Source organism: Schistocerca cancellata, chromosome 10 (assembly GCF_023864275.1).
Source record: "Schistocerca cancellata isolate TAMUIC-IGC-003103 chromosome 10, iqSchCanc2.1, whole genome shotgun sequence".
NCBI lineage: Eukaryota > Metazoa > Arthropoda > Insecta > Orthoptera > Acrididae > Schistocerca > Schistocerca cancellata.
In genome coordinates this window covers 61,088,284-61,110,466 of record NC_064635.1, presented here as the reverse complement: position 1 = coordinate 61,110,466, position 22,183 = coordinate 61,088,284, and the positions used below count along the sequence as shown (strand labels likewise).

General features: G+C 39.5%; 1 protein-coding gene across 1 annotated transcript in view; it reads right to left on the bottom strand.

Annotated features, from left to right (window-relative positions):
* Nucleotides 1-22,183, bottom strand: part of LOC126106365 (uncharacterized) — a 109,334-nt gene that overhangs the window by 59,017 nt on the left and 28,134 nt on the right. The window contains exons 3-4 of the mRNA XM_049912628.1: nucleotides 18,420-18,493; nucleotides 4,227-4,410 (exon numbers count right to left, since the gene is read on the bottom strand). Of these exons, the coding sequence (XP_049768585.1) occupies nucleotides 4,227-4,410; nucleotides 18,420-18,493 (258 nt within the window). The remainder of the gene's footprint in view (nucleotides 1-4,226; nucleotides 4,411-18,419; nucleotides 18,494-22,183) is intronic.

The window sequence follows — 22,183 nt, the reverse complement described above, 5'->3', positions numbered from 1 at the left end:
GTATGTCCATATCAGTGTTGGAAAATCAATGCGCATATATACTTTCACAACACTTGGGGAACAGCATAGCAGGATGTGTGTACATACCCAGTGCAGTGAAAGGGTTAAATAATTATGTAAAGCAATAGCTGCTTTTACTAATTTATCAATATGGCCTATTTTCAAATATATATTGATATGAAGAATCCTGAAGAATGCTGTCAAGATCCCAAAACTATGCTCAATAATGTGCCCTTTGCATAATCGATAGTTGCACCTTCTTTCATATGCACTATTCTGAAGAACATCTCTATCCAATATTCTGTCGTTTCTACCAAAATAGAAACCAATATATCTACAATTTGTATCTGCTGTGGATTGTAAAACCATACCATGAGTAGGTTCGTAATTAAAATAAAATGACCCACTTGCAGCTGAAGGAACTCACTCTGCACATTTTCTTTCAATGCAGTGAGCAAAGTGTGGAAAATTCCAGCTATATGCAAAATCATTCGCTACCTCAGACCAGTCTTCTGAAGGTTGTCTGAGTTCAACATGTTTCAGGTACGAACTGATGCTCAATACGAGTGTGCTCGAGCTGCATGGCAGTGGCGGATTTGTGCATGCTTGTGAAAAATGCTTTATCGTGCCTGCTTGTCATCCAGGCTGTTACATGTGTAGCCACCATTTCCTGTCACTGAAGACAGCTGTCATTGGAAAATATTTTATTCTTTCACAGATGGATAAGTGTCACCCCCCCCCCCCCCTCTCTCTCTCTCTCTCTCTCTCTCTCTCACACACACACACCGAAAATATAACATGCCATTAACATGGTAGATACATGCAACCAGTGCAGCTTCAGTTATGACACAGCATGTCTGCAATTGGGGAGGGGAGAGGATATGGTGAGGTTTGGTAGAAAGAGACATCTACTAACTTAAATTCTGTAAGTAGTCTTCACGCGTTTGCCGTCAGATGATATGCTAATTCCACAATATTTCCTTGGAGTAACAGTCTGACATCTTCAGATGGTTGAACGTGGTTCGGTTAAAGATGATCTTGGCCTGCTTGAGGTAATGTGGCGTATATAAGATTTCTTGTCAATGTGGGGCAGCATATATAGGCCACACGTGTCGCACAGTACAAGAATGCCATGATGAACATCAGCGTCACACACGACTATGCCGACCGGACAAGTCGGCAATTCCAAAACACTGTCTGAATAACAGGACATCACACGATTTATGAAAAGACGGAAGTTTTATCCTTGGCATCACCTTTCTACGATTACATCATTAAGAAAGCAACACACATCCATACAGGTGATAATTTCATCAATAGGGATGCGGGATTTCAATTGAGCGCAGCATGGAATCCTGCATTGGCTGCTATTAAATCCTGATGATAAAAATCAAGATTTTTCAATAACAGACGCATCATAACATTGGTCTAGTACAGTTTCTTAGTGAGTAACATCCGGTCGCACTGTTAGAAAACAAAGCATACACCGCATGCGCAGGAGGGGCCCTCTGCGATTTTTGGCAGAGGGCGTTTTGAGTATGGCGTCATCTCTCTGCAAATCATTGCACGTGCACGATTTCTGTGCCCGCGCATTCTTTGCACGTGTGTTCTACATATGGGGCATCGATGTGCGGATACCGTCACCAGCTAACAACACATTGACCGGATCTGATGTGGGAGTGATCTGCTTCCCGGCAGACTCAGAACAGACCCAAATCAACTGTTAGGAAAGAGACATCTAGTAATCAGGCCAAGATCATCTTTAACCGAACCAGGCTCAACCACCTGAAGAAGTCGGACAGTTGCTCCGAGCAAATATTGTGGAATTTGCACGTCATCCGGCAGCAAACCCCTGAAGAATATTTACAACATACCTGTTGGGAAAGCTTGAAGAGTCACAATTTAAATTCTTCTAAGGCACTCTGCAAAGTTAAATCATTGCTTCTGCACAAACTTTTAGCAGTGGGGATCGCTGCATCTTTCAGGTGACTGCTGAGGAGTGACGGTCCGACTCATTTTGGGAGCGGGGCAGCACTCTGGAGGCTCAGCCTGCCACTGTGCCCTCACTTGCTTTACATCCCGCCCTCTAATGTGACCTCGGTACTCCACACACAGTAGCCTGTGCCTCCTAAGGTGGAATCTACTGTTTTATAATCTTTCTGGCAGATTAAGATCGTGTGCCAGACCGGGATTCGAACACAGAAATTCACTTTATGGAGACAATGCTCTTACCGACTGAGCTACCCAGGTACGACTCTCGACCCACCGTGCTTCACAGAAGCTCTCCTGCATACCTTGCAGGACTAACACTCCTGGCAGAAAGGATATTGTGGGGACATAGTTTGACCACAGCTTGTCAAGGTGAATCATATGTTGTGCCTGGATGGATCGCTTGGTTAAGAGTACTGCTCACGAAAGGCTATGTTCTAGCTTCAAGTACTGGTTTAGCACGTACTTTCAATTTATTTATTTATTTATCTAATTGTAAAAGAGCACAAATAATGCTATGGACTAAAAGATTCCGTGCCATCACCATTGTGACATCTCCTGGAAAGCCCTATAAGCGTTAAACTAAACCTATACCAGACGCGTAAATGTGAAGTGTAAAGAAAGTACAAAACTGAGTATATTTCTGTCGATAAAAACTATATCTAATATGACAAATAACTATAAAACCTACAACTCGTTAGTATGATATTTTTTGTGCTAAAATGTTAATAAAACATGTATTCTAGTATCTAACAGTAATTGTACAACATAAAAACATTCTTTGTAACCACAGACATCTTATCTCATTAAGGTTAAAAAAAGACTTGGTTCAAAGATTACTTTTGTCTCTGGTGCTGAAGAATTAAGTCGCGTAGCTGTTCTGATGCACTAAGTATTTGATGTACGTATTTTCTGTTACAATATATGGTAAAAAGTTAATTTCTCCTGTTCTTATTTAAAACCTCTCTTCCCTGTGGAAATATTTAAATGAAAAGTAATTATTTAAAATGAGTTGTGTAGAAGAGTCCCCATCTAGCTTTCTTTTGTCATAATGGCGCACAGGTGGCTATTATGTGAAATTTAATTAAAATATTAAATACTGGGCTTCTTCCTCAAGTTAACATAATAAATACTTTGAATATTGATGAAAATTTTGAAGCATTAATATTTTCAAAGTTAATTGTATCAGCATTTTTATGGAATTGCATGGATAGATTTAACTGCAGTAGGTACCAAGGCTTAGGTCTGCTTCATGATATTTTTGAGTTTGCAATTAAAATTGTTTCTGTCAAGGAAATTACTGACTTAAAATGAAGCCAGTATGATATCAATGTGAAATCATTTATCATGAGTACAAATCCTTAGGTTACATAGGTGGTTATATCGCCTCTCTTTTTGCAACAGTTAATTTAACGGGCAACAACAGTAATAGTTTCATGCTACTTCTGATTACCTTTGAGCTAGCCATGAGTTAAGATAATGTAATTAAACCATTACAAGCAAAACTGTACCCATTTTTAGTAATATTTGTGCCAGCATAGCAATCTCGATTATTGGCGGCTTATAAGTAAGCTGCATTTATGAGGGTATAGAATATACAAAACACCAACAGCGTATTAAATATCCTTTAACTTTTTTCCAACAATCCCGACCACATCTTACATTAAAATTTAAACATTTCAATAACAAGGAAGAGAGAGGGACGATATACTGTTATATTTCACTGTTCTCCAACCACAGTGAACCTTCTGCCGGGATGAAAAATTCTGATGATGCAGAAACCCTTTTACAGTTTCCTGTCCACGTGGTCACAAGACAAATGCCTCGCCAATATAGTTGCAAGTTGGCCTGTACCAAAATAATATCTTCAAATTCTCCTGTATATAAATTTGGTCCATAGATAAAAGTGGTCATCCCAGAACCACACGGTTCATCTGCTCACAGTAGTTGCAATCAAACAAAGTAAGTTGACGTAAGCACAAGCTCAAATAGAGCTGTCAACTTGGTTTCAAACTTAATGCCACTGCCAGTTTCAAAGACTCGTCACGGGGAAAAGTGGCACCGCTCCAAATATTATGTCAGCAGTCACCAAAACACAGCAGTGAGTCCCACTGCCAAAAATTTGTGCAGAATAGACAATTTGACCCGCAATTACCTGGTGAGGAATTCAAATTATGCATTTACCAGGAACATCCAGGATCGGGATACGTACTCTCGTGCAAGTAACGGTGGCTCACCATTCTGAGGAAGTTGGGCTGGAGGTCGGTGAGCGTGAGACCGAGGTGCACGGAGGGGTGCAGCCCCAGTGCAGCCACCTTGATCACCACGGCCTCCACGGCGCAGTCGATCATCTCCTGCAGCAACTCCTCCTGGTCGCGCCGCCACAGGTAAGCCAGGGCCACCAGACCCAGGCGCGAGCACCTGCAGGCACGGGCACGGCCCGGGTTAGCACACCTCATACAAATACGCCGCATCCGTTGTGCATATTTCCCTCCTATGTCGAAGTTCACTCGCAGTCTCGTGCTACTGTAAATCACTTCCCCTCCTTTTCTGCCCGGCAATTTCTTACTGGCCAACAGACGAACACATTCTTCACTAAATCATCATTACGAGGGTCAAACAATAAGCGATGCCTCTGAGCACTGTGCTGCCTGACAGGTGGCAGCGCTGGTGTGTAGCTGGTTTTGACACTAATGTGGGATCTGCAGCTTTCCAGGTGAATCAACTCTTCATATTGGTCTCCCCAGGTGTCCGGCCGGGTGCAGTCATTTGCGAAATATGACATTTTGACAGTGATCATCACCATTGTCTTCAGGTGGTACCTATACTCTTTTCACTCCCCACCCCTTCCCTCACTATCTGGCCTTACACCACGTCAGACAGAGTGATGGTGGGAAAGCGACAGCCAAATGCCGGATGTGAACCCCGGTCCCTCAGTGCTTCTGTCACATCCTTTGGGTGCAGAAGCCGCTCTCGCCGACATCCGGTCAACTGTGTGCTGGGTCTCACATTTTGCTGTGAGTGAAGCTACTGTGTCTATTGATCGAGCCATTGGCCACACGTACTTCAGGAGCCTTCTTCAGAAGACAATCCCAAAACAAGGTCTGCTTTTAAAACTTTTGTCTGTCCATATTTCATACAAGTAGGAGCATTAAGACAGACCTCGTTGTTTTGGGACTGTGTTCTAATTGAGACTGTTGAACTATGAATGGCTTGATTGATAGACATGACTTTAAGGTAGGCTGTTGCTTCATAAACCTGGCTGGATACCACAGAGCAACACAAACCAATGGTTCTAAAACATTGTGTGGAGCCACTACCACCTCAGTCAGGCTAAAATATAGGTCGATGGAGTGGCCCCACTTGGTATAATCCCACTCTTTAATTTCCTACACATAATGCATATACCACAATAAGACAAAATTGCTAAATTTCTATTCACACTGTATTTTGCTAAAGCTTATTATCCAATATACAGTTTCCATACCACTGATGAAAACAGTATAATTAGTTTCTGATTAAACATTTCATTTAAAGAAATATTCACAGTTTTGTGAATCACGTAAATAACATGTACTTCAAAATTTGACTCCACAAACAAATCTTTGTTTTAAGAAAGCTCTACCTTAAAAAACTTTTACTTTTTCAGAAAGCTTCATACTTCTGCAATTATCTCTACTCAAAATTACCATCTTCTGTAATGTTTGAACCTTAAAATGTAAATATTTTTCCAAAATGCAGTTACTGTTTTGTAGCCCTAAAATGTAATAGCTTTGTATTTTATCATTTTGTAATATCTGTTCTACACGCATCTTTAAATATGTGTCACAAACGAAGCCAGCAGTGAGTAATCGACCAACACAAACACTATGTTAGTCAGTTTGTTCATTCAGTCAGCACCACCTGTCACTCCATGCATAAACTTATGTCACCCAGTCTGTAGTCATTACTCAATGTGTACAATTCCAAAGTCAGTCAGCAGCCAGCAATCAAAGAGCAAAGTTATTCTGAGTAATTACGTTACATCTGCTCTAGCTAATTAGAAACTTATGAATTTTTGCTAGCCCGCTCATATAAGTGTAGCTTAGCTAACACAGTTGATAAATCTATATATTATAATATATTAGAAGCAAGTTGATCACTGTATGTTTAGTAGCAATAAATTTAAAGGAACTGAAAAGTAAACTTGACAGTGTTGTGTCAAATCATTATTAACTTTTTAGAGAATCTACGAAGAAGACTGGTGAAGCTGAAAATGTAGGAGACTTAAGAGTCAAAGAACAGGATGGTAAGCTTACAGGCCACAAGCTATATCTGTGATTACACAAAAATAGTCTTTTGGACAGATCTGTTGTATTAAAATGTCCTAAGTACATGTCGTGTTAAGGACACTTTAATGCAGGAGGCATTGCATCGAGATGCAAAGAGCTAAAGTGATTAGCTCTGCATTGAATCTTAAATGTCCTTTTTGACGAGAAGTACAGAGTACCATCTTCAGCTGACTGCAGCCCATCAATAGAATCACCACTGCTCACTTTATAACTTGTGTCACGTGGGACTTTTCACACAGGAGGCAGTGAACAACTTGCCACTAGTGGTGTGCTCTTCATGCTCAGTTTCGGTACATATTTTGTCAAGTCAGCACCTCTAATGTTTTTGACCACCGGGCACTGATTATCATTAAGCGGCCAGAGCAGAGATGATTTTCTGAATATGTCTGAAGATGGGGAAGAAAACAGTGACTACATATGATGTAGAGAATTTCAATACAAAACCGAGCAGGGTGGTGCAGTGGTTAGCGCACTGGACTCGTATTCGGGAGGACGACGGTTCAAACCTGTCTGCGGCAATCCTGATTTAGGTTTTCCATGATCTTCCTAAATCGTTTCAGGCAAATGCCAGAATAGTTCCTCTAAAAGGTCATGGCCAATTTCCTTCCCAAACCTTCCCTAATCCGAGCTTGTGCTCTGTCTCTAATGACCTCGTTATTGAAGGGATGTTAAACACTAATCTCCTCCTTCTGATACAAAGTACAGAACAGGCCAGCAGTGTGGGACTGTTCCATACCAGAGTATGTAAACAAATTTAAAAAGGCTAAGACTTCAAATGACATATGTAGATTATATAATGGGGATATTAGCACGTTTACAACTCAAGAGGTAGTTGCCATAGTTTTTATTAATCTTTAGCAAGGTATTTACTGCACATATATGTATAACCTGTACCTGCAGTTTTATTTGTTGCTAAGTGATGACAACAACTTACAATTTTCTTCTTTGAGCTGTACAATTTTTGAGGCTAAAATTGGAGAACAATGCTTTTCATATTCAACAGCACTACTGACGAAGTAGTCTGTTAACTTATTGTGAACAATTTTTGTCACACTCCAGCTGAAATTTTTAGCCGAGCCATATTCTGTATCTTTAAAACCACCAGACTTTACTCTGTCACCAGTGTGAACAAAATTGTGGAGCACAGCACAATGTATTATGTCATCTTCTGCAAACCTGAGAGAGGCATTGAAAGATCGGTGAAAAAATCCATCCCTTATTGGATAATGACACAAATGTACATTCAGTAAGAATGAATAGCGTGTTTACATTTTGCGGCGTGCACTGCAGCTGTAGCGGTTATAAGCTAAGTACTGACAAACTTATTTGTGCTCTGTAATACAGTTATTAAATTTAATAGATTTCAGCAGTGTTGCGTGCCGTTTGTGGCGAAATAACGACTTAATAAACTTTTGTAATCGTTCGCTCGCTGTGTTTTAGAGAGTTTTCAGTGTGTTGAAGTCGTTAGTAATTTTCTTGCTTTAGTTTTCAACTGACGTTTATTATTCTTTCTAGTGAAATATTTCAGTAAAATTTTCATATAGTGTTTTAACTTCGCTTAGTGTTACAGTGGTAGTTTTAATTTTTTGGTTGTAGCTAATAATTTTGTGAAGTTTTGCTGGTATTGGTATCGGCTGTGTTGTAGTAGTATTAATACAAGTAGCTGCTTTCTTAGTAGGCAGAGAATTTCGAGACCATTATTGTTAGTTCTTAAATAGTTCTACTGGTGTAACGGAACTTTGGTAATGTAGACGTATAGTTTTTTTCAGTGACTGTAAAATTTACCATGAGTGAAAAGTGTGGGCTCTGTCGTAGGTTTGTGAGTAGTGGAATACAGTGTGGGATTTGTTCAAAGTATTTTCATTGGCGGGGAATGCAGTGGTGAAGCCAGTGGTCATTTTAGGGAGATCCTCTCCTGGGAATGTAGAATCTGTAGTAGAAACAAATTAATAGAGGAGCAGGAGCATAAGATCTGTGCCCTTCAGGTGCAGTTACAATGCGCAAAGGAGGAACTAGATAGGTTGAGGAGGGTGAAGGGTGGTGGGGAATGGGAACTGGCAGTTGGCAAGAAGGTAGCTAGGAAGAGGAGGTACTCAGACAGTTTTACTTTGCATATATGCAATAGATACGACCAACTGTCAGAGTTGAGTGGAGAGAAGCCTCGTGTAGCCGTAGATGTAGGTAACTTGCAGCAGTCCTTAGCAATTAGGAGGCCTAGGTTAGTTGCAAAGTCTAGCAGAAAGTAGGTTCTGCTGCTAGGTAGTTCCCACAGTAGAGGTGTGAGCCAGCAGTTGCAGGAAGTGTTGGGGAGTGAGTACCAGGTCACCAGCATTGTGAAGCCTAGTGCAGGGTTGGCTCAGGTGACTGAAAGCATAGGGGAGTTATGTAAGAATTTTACAAAAGAGGATCGGATACTGATAGTGGGTGGAGCAGGGAACAGTCTCGATAGGGACGGGGAATATGATGTCAGTGGTGACTTGGTTAAGATAGCTACTCAAACTGGTGGTACTAATGTGCATTTTGTGCAACTGTTTCAGCGTCATGATCGGCCTCACCTTAATGCAGCTGTTAGGCACGTTAATGTGGGGCTGGGGAGGGCACTGATGACGGAGGGCATGGATCACATCTCAGTGATGCCAGTTGGGTCTATCAGTAGATGGGGTTTCACTAGGCATGGCCTGCACCTCAATAGGTATGGGAAGGGGAGGCTGGCTAAGCTTATAGGTGACAGTGTAGTGGGTGGTGGTGGTGGTAGTGGTATCACTCATGGAAAAATTCCTATAGTAGTTGGTGTTAGAGCTGCACCTTTTTTAGACTGAAGTCAGCTGATAGGTATACCTGCTTAAAGGAAGTGCCTCTAACTAAGGGCTCACCTCCAGAGGATTGGTTGGTTGGTTTGGGGAAGGAGACCAGACAGCGTGGTCATCGGTCTCATCGGATTAGGGAAGGAAGTCGGCCGTGCCCTTTCAGAGGATCCATCCCGGCATTTGCCTGGAGTGATTTAGGGAAATCATGGAAAACCTAAATCAGGATGGCCGGACGCGGGATTGAACCGTCGTCCTCCCGAATGCGAGTCCAGTGTCTAACCACTGCGCCACCTCGCTCGGTTCACCTCCAGAGGATGTAATGTTTCCAAGTAGAGAAGGAATTAGCATATTTCATCAAAATATAAGAGGTATTAGAGATAAAGTTAGTGAACTGCTAATAGATGTTAACTCTGAAATTATTGGTATATCAGAGCACCACTTAAATAATTTGATAATTCAGAGGCTTCCTTTACGAGGCTACAGATTAGCTGGCTGTTTCTCAAGGAGTTCCTTGCGGGGTGGGGGAGTGGCTCTGTACGTAAAAGACAGTATTTCATTTGAGTCCATAGACGTATCACGACACTGCACTGAACAGATATTTGAAAGTTGTGCAGCATTAGTTGAATTTAGTGAAACTAAACTTCTAATAGCTGTTGTTTATAGGTCCCCTAACTCCGACTTCAGAGCATTTTTGCTTAAGCTAGAGAAGGTTCTTGATTTACTTTGTAGGAAGTACCAGAAAGTAGTTCTATGTGGTGACTTCTATGTGGTGACATTTTGTACATGATTGTGCAAGAAGAAGGATGTTGGTAGATCTCCTAAATTCATATGATCTGATGCAAACTGTGTTTTTTCCAACTAGGGTGCAGGGGAACAGTAGCAGTCATAGACAATATTTTTATTCATTCTTCATTACTAGATGGGCATTCTGTTAGTAAAAGGGTGAATGGCCTTTCAGACCATGATGCACAAATTTTAACACTAAAAGGTTTTTGTATTCAAACCAATGTCGTATTTAATCACAAACTACGTAGGAAAGTTAATCCAACAGCAATAGAGAGTCTTTCAAAACTTGTCAAGGAACAAGAGTGGCAAGATGTTTATAGTGCCGATAATATAGATGATAAATACAATGCTTTCCATAACACATTTCTCATGCTCTTTGAGAGTTGCTTTCCATTAGAACATTCTAAATGGGGTACTAGCAGTAATGGACAGCCCGGTTGGATAAGGATATCATGTAGATCAAAGCGGGAATTATATCAAAATGTTAGAAGTAGTCACAATCAAGCAACAGTACCCATTACAAACAGTATTGTAAGGTGCTTAAAAATGTTATTAGCAAGGCAAAAAGTATGTGGTATGCAAATAGAATAGCTAATTCACAGGATAACATTAAAACCATATGGTCAGTAGTGAAGGAAGTGTCTGGTCAGCAGCACAAGGTTGACGATATAAAGTCAGTTTGCAGTAATGATATTTCTGTTACTGATAAATCAGATATATGTACAGTATTTAACAACCATTTTCTGAGCATTGCTGGTGAATTAAATAAAAATTTAGTATCTACAGGAAATCATATAAATTTCTTAGCAAATGCCTTTCCGAGATTGACGTCTGAAATACTCCTCTGTGATACAGACAAGAGGGAGGTAGAGACAATAATCCAATCACTGAAGACTAAGGACTCTCATGGTTATGATGGAGTGTCTAGTAGAATATTAAAGTACTGTGCTGCACATGTTAGCCCTGTATTTAACCATATTTATAATTTTTCCTTTAGGAATGGTCAGTTTCCTGAGCGATTAAAGTACTCAGTAGTAAAGCCGCTTTATAAAAAGGGAGAAAGGGATAATGCAGATAATTTTAGACCTATTTCTATGCCATCAGTGTTTGCAAAAGTTATCGAAAAGGCTGTGTATGTAAGGTTAATTGATCATTTTATATCACACGATTTGCTATCAAATGTACAGTTCGGCTTTAGAAGTCGTTTGGCAACTGAAAATGCTATATTCTCTTTTCTCTGTGAGGTACTGGATGGGCTAAACAAAAAGTTTCGAATGCTTGGCGAATTTTTTGATTTAACAAAGGCATTTGACTGTGTTGATCACACAATATTGCTCCAGAAGTTGGACCATTATGGAATAAGGGTAGTAGCTCACAATTGGTTCACCTCTTACTTTAGCAACAGGCAGCAAAAGGTCATTATTCACAATGTTGATAACGGCTGTGATGTGGGATCTGAGTGGGGTACTGTCAAGTGGGGGGTGCCCAGGGATCAGTGTTGGGGCCACTCCTGTTCCTTATTTAGATAAATGATATGCCCTCTAGTATTATGGGTAACTCTAAAATATTTCTGTTTGCTGATGACACTAGCTTGGTAGTAAAGGATGTTGTGTGCAACATTGACTCAGTTTCAAGTAGAGCAGTACATGACCTCAGTTCATGGCTTGTAGAAAATAAACTAACGTTAAATCACAGTAAGACTCAGTTTTTACAGTTCCTAACACACAATTCAACAAAACCTGACGTTTTAATCTCACGGAATGGGCATATGATTAGTGAAACTGAACAGTTCAAATTCCTAGGTGTTCAGATAGATAGTAAGCTGTCGTGGAAAGCCCACGTTCAGGATCTTGTTCAAAGACTTAATACTGCCATTTTCACTATTCGAACGGTATCGAAAGTGAGTGATATTTCAACACGTAAATTAGTCTACTTTGCTTATTTTCATTCACTTATGTCGCATGGTGTTATGTTTTGGGGTAACTCTTCCCATTCTAGAAGGATATTTTTGGCTCAGAAATGGGTGGTTTGGGCAATAAGTGGTGTGAGTTCACGAACCTCTTGTCAACCTCTTTTCACGAGTCTGGGTATTTTGACATTGGCCTCTCAATATGTATATTCCTTATTGTCGTTTCTTGTTACCAATATTACTTTATTTCCAACAACAAGCAGCTTTCACTCGGTTAATATTCGGCAGAAATCAAACCTCCATTTGGATTGGACTTCCTTAACTCTTGTGCAAAAATGTGTGCAGTATACTGCTGCATCCATTTTCAATAAGCTGCCACTCGAATTCAAAAATCTTAGCAGTAATCCACGCGCTTTCAAATCGAAACTGAAGAGTTTCCTCATGGGTCACTCCTTCTTTTCTGTCGAGGAGTTCCTTGAAAAATTAAGATGATTCTCATTGTATTGCTGACAGTGTTTGCTTAAACTTATGGACTGATTTTCTTTCAGGTTCATGAACATTTATTTTTATCTGTTATTACTTTTTATGTTGTAAGTTCATGTACTGACATGTTCCATGACCTTGGAGATTTGCTCCTCAATTTGGTCCTACGGAACTTGACATTTAAATAAAATAAATAAATAAAAACATCTTGCTCTAGACAGACAGTAATTAAACACACTCTTCCAAAGATAAAGCTCTTCTGGCAAGAGAACGCATCTCATTTGTAGACAAACAGAATGCTCCATCTGTAACAAACACAAACATCATCTTTATGCATTACAGACAACACTTTCATTGTATTCAAAGGTCTTATTGTATTTACAGCTGATTTCGGTGTTACATTACGCCATCTTCAGTCGCCTCTACAGTAAACATATCTTTTGTCATAATTGTATTAAATGTAGTATCAAACTATCTATAGTTACTTTTAAAACTGATTGTACATGAACTCCATTAAACAAAATAGTTCCTGTTTTGGTATGAACATGTAACCATCAAAGTACCTTGGCCAAAGTCAATAGCTATGGACAGTGTCCATCCTAAAGCATAGTAACAACAGAGGTATTAATAAGTAAGAGCAGTGAAGCCACATAAAGTGATCAGAAGCACATGGTATTATTCAGTAGGGTGGAGAATCATATTGGGCTGCATCAACCTTAGAAGGGAGGGGGAACTGTAGTCCTCATCTTGTGACAGTGACACAGAACTGTTCAGACACTGTGGAACAGAACACATAACTTAAATGGGGTGGTACCAGAATGTATTACAAGACAGAAGTGTAATACACAGCCAAGGTAGTTAAATTGTTTTAAAATACAGTTAAATAATGACATGAATAATCTCATGTGCATCTGACCACTTTGAGTGGTTCCAGAATGAAATTTTCACTCTGCATCAGAGTGTGCGCTTATATGAAACTTCTCAGCAGATTAAAATTGTGTGTGCAACCGAGACTTGAATTCAGTCCCGAGCTCGAATCTCGGTCTGGCGCAGAGTTTTAATCTGCCAGGAACTTTCGTATCAGTGCACAGTCCATTCCACAGTCAAAATCTCATTTTGGAAACATTCCTCAGGCTAAGGCTAAACCATGTCCCGCAAGTTTTGCAGGAGAACTTCTATGAAGTTTGTTAAGATAGGAGATGAGATAGTGGCAGAAGTAAAGCTGTGAGAAACTTGTGAGTCACACTCACATAGCTCAGTCGATAGAGCACTTGCCCTCGAAACAGGTCCAGAGTTTTAATCTCGATCCAGCAAACAGTTTTACTCTGCCAGGAAGTTTCACCCTGAATGGCTTTATTGCAATGTTGCAGTGGGCCGAATAATTACAAATAAGATATAATATACATACCATTTGTGGCTCCTGTCTATTGTTAAGTTTTTTATCACTTTTACCACTTTTTTACACATGCAAACTGGAATTGTGTTAGTTTAACATAACGTATATATGATCAGTTTTGAAAGCACCTACAGATAGTATGATAATGTGTGCACAATCATGACAAATGATACATTTACCATATTCAGAAGCCTGAAGATAGCTTAACCTAACATCAAAATAAATTGTGAATAAAATAAGACCTATAAATACGGCTGTAAGTGTCACCTCTGATGCATTACGATACAGTAACAGTGGTCATCTGACACTACGTCGAAAGATGAATGTATGAGAATGGCATATGTGAACCTGTGGTCCCTCGCAATGGGTGTAGGCTAGATAAATTGAATGTTTGTTTATAATTTCTTTCTCTGAATGCTAAGTTCGTGAAGGGAGAAAGGTCAGAACTTCCTTCTAATGTCAAGTTCATGAAGAGAAAAGAGTTAGAACTTTCTTCTGCATTTTGTGTTTCTTTGTAATGAGAACACCAATCACATGTAGATCCTGTAAGCGAAATACCGTACTTTGCAACTGTGTAGCTCTACAACGACATGACAACAGCTACCACACGAGAAACAACGGCTCTGTGCAACAAAGACCAGCTGTAGTGAGTGGCTCACTGCATCCAGGCGCACGCCACCCATTATAAAAGAGCAAGCTGGAACCACCTCACTGGCTAATTGCACTCCTGTTAATAATTATTATTTTGCTCACAGAGATTTTGGGATTGCAGCTGATCATCATAAACATTTATTAGTATTTTTTCTTTCTTAATTGTCATATAAACATGGCTATTTACATCACAAGTACGTAGTATGAGAGCAGTTTGAAAAGTTCACAGAATCGCCACCAGATGTCAGAGCTTGTGCAATGAGGTTCCCATGTAACAATAGGTCATCCTTTATGAGTAAACACATGATGCATAAGTGCTCAAGGTAGAGATCTCTGGTATGGACATTTCCCTATCATAGTTCCTGTGTAATGATTTATGAAGATGGAAACTGCTAGATGGGTGCCACAGCTCTTAATGCAAGATTGGAAGTGCACCTCAATGGAAATGGCCAAACAGTGTTTTGTTCATCTTCAAAGCAACCAACAAGTTGGTTTGTGACCACAGATGAAACTTATGTCCACTACTATGCTCCAGAGATAAAACAACAGTAAAAGCTATGGACACATGTATTCATCACCAAAGAAAGCAAAAGCTCAGCTGGAAAGTTCGCGGCATCAGTTTTCTGGGATGCAAAAGGGATTCTGCTGATAAATTGCCTTCCTGCGGGTCAAACAATTATGGGATAATACACGCTAACCTGTTGGACTGGCTACAGTAAAAGATACATGAAAACAGGCCAGGTTCGGCAAGCAAGAAAGTCCTATTTCACGTAGAAGATGTGCGCCCACACAGAAGTATCACTGTCGTAGCAAAAATGCACAAAGTATGACACGAATCGTTGCCACACCCATGATATTTGCCCGATTTGGCTCAATCAGACTTATATTTCTTCCCCAATCTCAAAATTTTCCTCGGTGGGCAAAGATTATCTTTAGCAAAGAACTAACAATCAAAGCTGATGGATGTTTTTGAGAGCTGGAGGGATCTAATTTTCGAGGTGGGATAAAAGCATTGGAACCTCATTGGACCAAGCGAATTAGTGAACTATACTGCAAAAAAGTTTCACTGAAGTCAGTTGTTTCTTTTTATTTCAGTCCCAAATTTATTCACACTATGTTTCATACAAATGCATTATTCCTATAATAATGTTTGACGCACCAATTGCAATTGTATATTCAGTTTTATTAGAAACTTTGTTGATTAAAACTATTGAGAAATTGAAACTATCAAAGTGACATGTAAGAGAAGATGTGGGATGAGCTAACAGGTAATCTTAGAAATACTGACACTACTTATTAGAAAATTAAGACTCCAGACTTTATACAGTAACATGTTCTAATTTTCATGGAACTAATGAACTTAAAAGATAATTGGTATTGGTTTGGAAACACTTAGCTTTCCTATTGGAGATTTAGCCATTGTACTTGTTAGATTCCAGCTTTTGCCTTTATACTTTTGTTGCTCTAACTTTCCTGGACCAAATGACACCCTTCACGAATTAATTAAATGATCAATTAAGAATTTGCATAAATTATCACAAATGATTACAAGGTTAAATATGGCTGCCGTACTTGTAATTACAGAATTCACAGCATAGACACAATAAATAATTTTATCACCTTTTGTGCTTCCTTAACTCGCAGTTTATTATGTGAATCAAATTATTGTGGATATATATAACTCAGACCAGTTGCAAAAATCTAACCTCACAGTTTGTCAAATCTTCACATAGTTTCTAAAGTATTATAATGTTGACACACCAGTCTTTATAAGGCCAACCCTAATCCAAAATCTTCAGTCAAGCTCCAAAAGCACACAAACAATGTCTATCTAAAAGACTCATGTAAGCTACCACAATAACAGTAAGTATGTAACAAGTCAATCGTCAGCATACATATGCGCAACATCTATGAATCAAAGTAGGAGTAATTTTGTATGTCATATTTCTGTGATCCTTTTCGATCAAAGTTCAGTTCACACATATCCGTCAACTGTTTAATATTGGAAGGCTACTGCCTTTTTATATTACAGTTTTAATTCCTCAGTGACACCTGTGCATTATCATCAACTGTGAAACTTACTGTGTTCATTAACTGTGTAATTTGATACCAACTCTGGAATATTCATTTGTCAGACTTCATACATCAACGTGCCCTGTAATTGCCACTGTCACTCACGGGAAGTGCCTGCCTGTGAAAAAATCCAAAATGTCTTCTGTAAGAGCTGAAGCTGTTCATCATAGGGTTAACAGAGATAATGAATGTGTAACAAATCACATGAAGTAGTGTACATTGAGTAGTGTACATTATTAGGGGATTTCCCAGCAAGGCAGTTTTACAGCAACCTGACAAAATTTCTTCAACGAGACATTGTGTACAGATTAGAATTCACAGGTAGTTTACCTTTCACCACGTGATAGGGGCCTCATTCTCTATGAAAACTGAAGCTTTTGACACTAGATACCCTCAATTTCGAGAGGAAAGTAACTGACTGTCAAAGAATTTATGGAATCATATATCTAAAAACAAAGATGATGTGACTTACCAAATGAAAGTGCTGGCAGGTCGACAGACACAAACGAACACAAACATACACACAAAATTCAAGCTTTTGCAACAAACTGTTGCCTCATCAGGAAAGAGGGAAGGAGAGGGAAAGACGAAAGGATGTGGGTTTTAAGGGAGAGGGTAAGGAGTCATTCCAGTCCCGGGAGCGGAAAGACTTACCTTAGGGGGAAAAAAGGACGGGTACACACTCGCACACACACACATATCCATCCACACATATACAGACACAAGCAGACATATTTAAAGACCAATGTCTGCTTGTGTCTGTATATGTGTGGATGGATATGTGTGTGTGTGTGAGTGTGTACCTGTCCTTTTTTCCCCCTAAGGTAAGTCTTTCCGCTCCCGGGACTGGAATGACTCCTTACCCTCTCCCTTAAAACCCACATCCTTTCGTCTTTCCCTCTCCTTCCCTCTTTCCTGATGAGGCAACAGTTTGTTGCGAAAGCTTGAATTTTGTGTGTATGTTTGTGTTCGTTTGTGTCTGTCGACCTGCCAGCACTTTCATTTGGTAAGTCACATCATCTTTGTTTTTAGATATATTTTTCCTTCGTGGAATGTTTCCTTCTATTATAACCATATCATTAATTTATGGAATCACATAGACGTAACTGTTGTAGTACTGCCCACTACGACAAGTAATTAAATTGGTGCCAATGATGAAACATCATTCATAGTGTCCCTGTTTCCGTTAAGGTGCATAACGCAGGACACACTCCTGTGTTGTCTCTCACCATCGAGTGTCCACTTCCACATTTTGGATAATGTGAATTCTGTAGCTGGTTGCAGTTATTGTGGCTGAGCGGGAGCAGTGTGAGGGGAGCTCAGCAATGGAATCAAAGGGGCGTGTGGTCATCCAGTTCCTAACAGCAGCAAGAGTTGCTACAGTTGCAATTTATTGAAGAAGTGTAATAGTTTACGATAATGGCTGTACTGACGTTACCACTCTCTCGCTGTGGGTATATAATGTAAAGCTGATGTCCTGGAACTACAAAATTTGATGCCTTGTGAATTTTTTTCTGTTCCCCAAAATAAATTAAGACCTTTGGGGACACTGCTGTGACTCCAATGAAGAAATCCAGGTGATGGCAACAACCTGGTTGCATAAAACAGAAATTTGCATTCTTCTGTGACAGCTTTATGAATCACATTCTTCATTGTCAAAAGTGTCTCAGGTAATCTGATGATCTCATTGAAAAATAAGAATGCAGTTTAAGAGAACATTCTAGATAAACTTCGTGTGTTTCATTTACTATAGTACGCCCACCCAGACACTGTACTGTCCACAAAGGCATTTATCATTGAAGCTTCATGTATCTCCCTAACTGAGGTTCAAATTACTCATTTAGGGAGAAAATAAGAAAAGTGTCATTATCATTAAATAAAAATCCAGATATGGACAACATTCTAAGAAATAGGGAACTGATAGGATCAAAAATGATGCCCAGTTATAAGCCCACGGAAAATTTTCAGAATGTCAAAACTGAAAACTGACTTACACATTCTCCACACGTATCCTTTGGTAGTCCGACAGTATAGCCCCAACAGCCACCGCCTCTACATTCATTTCCTCCTGAAAAAAAAAAAAAAAAAAAAAAAAAAAAACAAGTGTAACATTTACCACGTGATAAAATTCAAACCTGAAATCTCAAATGTACTGAAAGCATACAATGTAGTAACAAAGTAGTGTTCACACAGAATCACTGAAGTTTTTTGTAATAATATTGTGCTTTACTCATGCGTTTTGATCATACGGTAGGTTAAAAATCTGTTGGCTAAATCACTAACTCTAATTAAGTGCTTATTACTTGGCTTCCTGTGGTGATGCAAGGTTGCTGATTTATCGTTTCCCTTATCAACAAGCCCAGACACAGCACATTACTTTATTTCCCCAATACAAAAGTAACAGTCAACTTTAGATTGATCCACATTTTTTAAAATACAATTCAAATTCACTTATATGGGGTTAATTGAAATGAAAACAATAATGATTTACTGAGATGAATTCTTTTTGTCAAGGATGCAGACATTCGTGCACTGCAGTTTTCAGTTCTTCATCACTTCTGATATGCTTGCTTCCCAATGCTTCCTTGGGCAGTCTGAACATATGAAAATCACTCAGTGGTAAGTCTGGTGAGTAATGTTGGTGTTCAAGACATTCCAATTTCACAGCCTACATTGCTGCCATGTCTGAATGAGAAGCACAGGGATGAGCTCTGCTGTGTTGTAACAAAACACCTGCAGTCACAGTCCACATCGTTACTCTGGACTGGAGGGTGAAGGCGATTTCGAAGCATATTTGAATACAAATTACTGGTCACTGTTAATACCCTTTACATATAATGCTTCAAAATTATCACTTTTGCACCCCAAATGTGAGTGAACAAGGCTTTTCCTGTCGATCACTGACTGAAAATTCTTTTTGGTTTTGTTGAAGAGCCTATGGTGATACTGAACTGATTCTCGCAATCTCTCCTCGCTAGCACCACTCCTCATCACCACAAAACTGGAAGCCTCAACGAGGGTGGGATGGTGTCTGCTTAATGATGGACACGACACCATTTAGACTGCACTAATGTACACATTTACTCTCCGCTAAGTTCATTTGGAAAGACAAACCTACGTTTCTAGCATTTGTAGACTTAGAGAAAGCTTTTGACAATGTTGATTGGAATACTCTCTTTCAAATTCTGAAGGTGGCAGGGGTAAAATACAGGGAGCGAAAGGCTATTTACAATTTCTACAGAAACCAGATGGCAGTTAATAAGAGCCGAGGGGTATGAAAGGGAAGCAGTGGTTGGGAAGGGAGTGAGACAGGGTTGTAGCCTATCCCCAATGTTTTTCAATCTGTATATTGAGCAAGCAATAAAGGAAACAAAAGAAAAGTTTGGAGTAGGTATTAAAACCCATGGAGAAGAAATAAAAACTTTGAGGTTTGCCGATGACATTGTAATTCTGTCAGAGGCAGCAAAGGACTTGGAAGAGCAGCTGAACGGAATGGACAGTGTCTTGAAAAGAGGGTATAAGATGGACATCAACAAAAGCAAAACGAGGATAATGGAATGTAGTCGAATTAAGTCGGGTGATGCTGAGGGAATTGGATTAGGAAATGAGACACTTAAAGTAGTAAAGGAGTTTTGCTATTTGGGGAGCAAAATAACTGATGATGGTCGAAGTAGAGAGGATATAAAATGTAGACTGGCAATGGCAAGGAAAGCGTTTCTGAAGAAGAGAAATTTGTTAACATCGAGTATTGATTTAAATGTCAGGAAGTCGTTTCTGAAAGTATGTTTATGGAGTGTAGCCATGTATGGAAGTGAAACGTGGACAATAAATAGTTTAGACAAGAAGAGAATAGAAGCTTTCTAAATGTGGTGTTGCAGAAGAATGCTGAAGATTAGATGGGTAGATCACATAACTAATGAGGAAGTATTGAATAGAATTGGGGAGAAGAGGAGTTTGTGGCACAACTTGACAAGAAGAAGGGACCGGTTGGTATGACATGTTCTGAGGCATCAATGGATCACCAATTTAGTATTGGAGGGCAGCGTGGAGGGTAAAAATCGTAGAGGGAGACCAAGAGATGAATACACTAAGCAGATTCAGAAGGATGTAGGCTGCAGTAGGTACTGGGAGATGAAGCTTGCACAGGATAGAGTAGCATGGAGAGCTGCATCAAACCAGTTTCAGGACTGAAGACCACAAGAACAACAACAACAACAACAACAAGTTCATTTATTGAGAAATGTGACCAGGTTGTCAACTACAAAAATTTATCAGCTCACTGAACCAGAACGGCATTGCAATACCCAACAGTCACAGTCCAGTGGTTAAGTTAACTATTTAAATGTGGCAAAAAGAAACAAACTCCACATTTACATGAAAATGTCACAGTGCACACTTAGCACAACCTAGTAGTGATTTATTAGATAAAATATACACTGTAGTAATTCAATTAAGTCAGCCCATAAACAGAACTAACATGTCCAACAACAGCTCACTTCAATGACAGTAACATTCCTCACTTCCTAACAATCACAACATAGTTCAATTAAAATGTTCCTTAATTTGAGGTGTTATAACCACTTGACAGTCTTTAAATACTACTATTAATGAGTCTTCCTGTTAGCGGTGTGCATATTTTCACATACAAAGCGTGTACGACTGTGGCGTGAGCTGACACCAGGAGTACACTCGACACAGGTCTTATGCGTGGCTTTCTAACAGCGAACTACCAATATTGGCCGATGTCTGTCTACTTATAACAGTTGTAAGAGTGAACTGTTGTTTTTAAGACTACCGTATTTACTCGAATCTAAGCCGCACTTGAATCTAAGCCACACCTGAAAAATGAGACTCGAAATCAAGGGAAAAAAAATTTCTCGAATCTAACCCGCACCTGAAATTTGAGACTCGAAATTCAAGGGGAGACAAAAGTTTTAGGCGACCCCTCGAAATTGAAACAAAGTTGGTCCATTGTAACATGAGACACAACTGAGGTCGAATGGATGAAGATACAGTTACAGTAGTTTGGTTCGAGTCGTAAGCTTAACAAGTTAGGCTTTACCAAGTAGCCATTGCTATGTGTCAGGCACTCCTTCCGTATTTATACGAGTACCCTTCCTTTTTCACATGCTTCGTCTGGTTTCAATCGATTCCTTATTTTGCTTTGATCTGTTAAAAGCCGTTCTGTTTGTTATAGGGTTTACGTCACTCTACGCTGAAAATGCATTATTGTACGTTGTCATGCATTGTTTGTCACATTCTGATAATGAGTGTTTACAACCTGTCGCCGCTCGCCGCATGGCTTGCTTTTGTGCGTGCTACCGCGGCTTACAATAAAAAAAAAGAGAGGAATTGTTTCATAAGTGAAACAATGGCAACAGACTGCTATTTGTTGTTACTTACATTGCTGCTTTCTTTGATAATGATCAACAAGAACCAAATAATAGACTGCATATGATAGATGTTCTGAACTAGAGGTTAGCGAAAAATTTTCTACATTTGAAAATCTTTGCAGACGCCTCTTTAGTACATTACATTCTGCACAGAAATTAGAGTTATCTTAGATTTAAAAATCTAGTCAGTTGCCGTGCTTCATTTTGGACTGTATCACTATTCAGCATAAGAATAATACGAATATAAACATGACATGATATGTATATTCTTCCGCGTTTGCTGTTATCTCTCACTAGTTTCCTAGTTTATTAGGCAGACAGGATTTAAATGAGATAGCAGCAAACATGAAAGAATACATGGCATA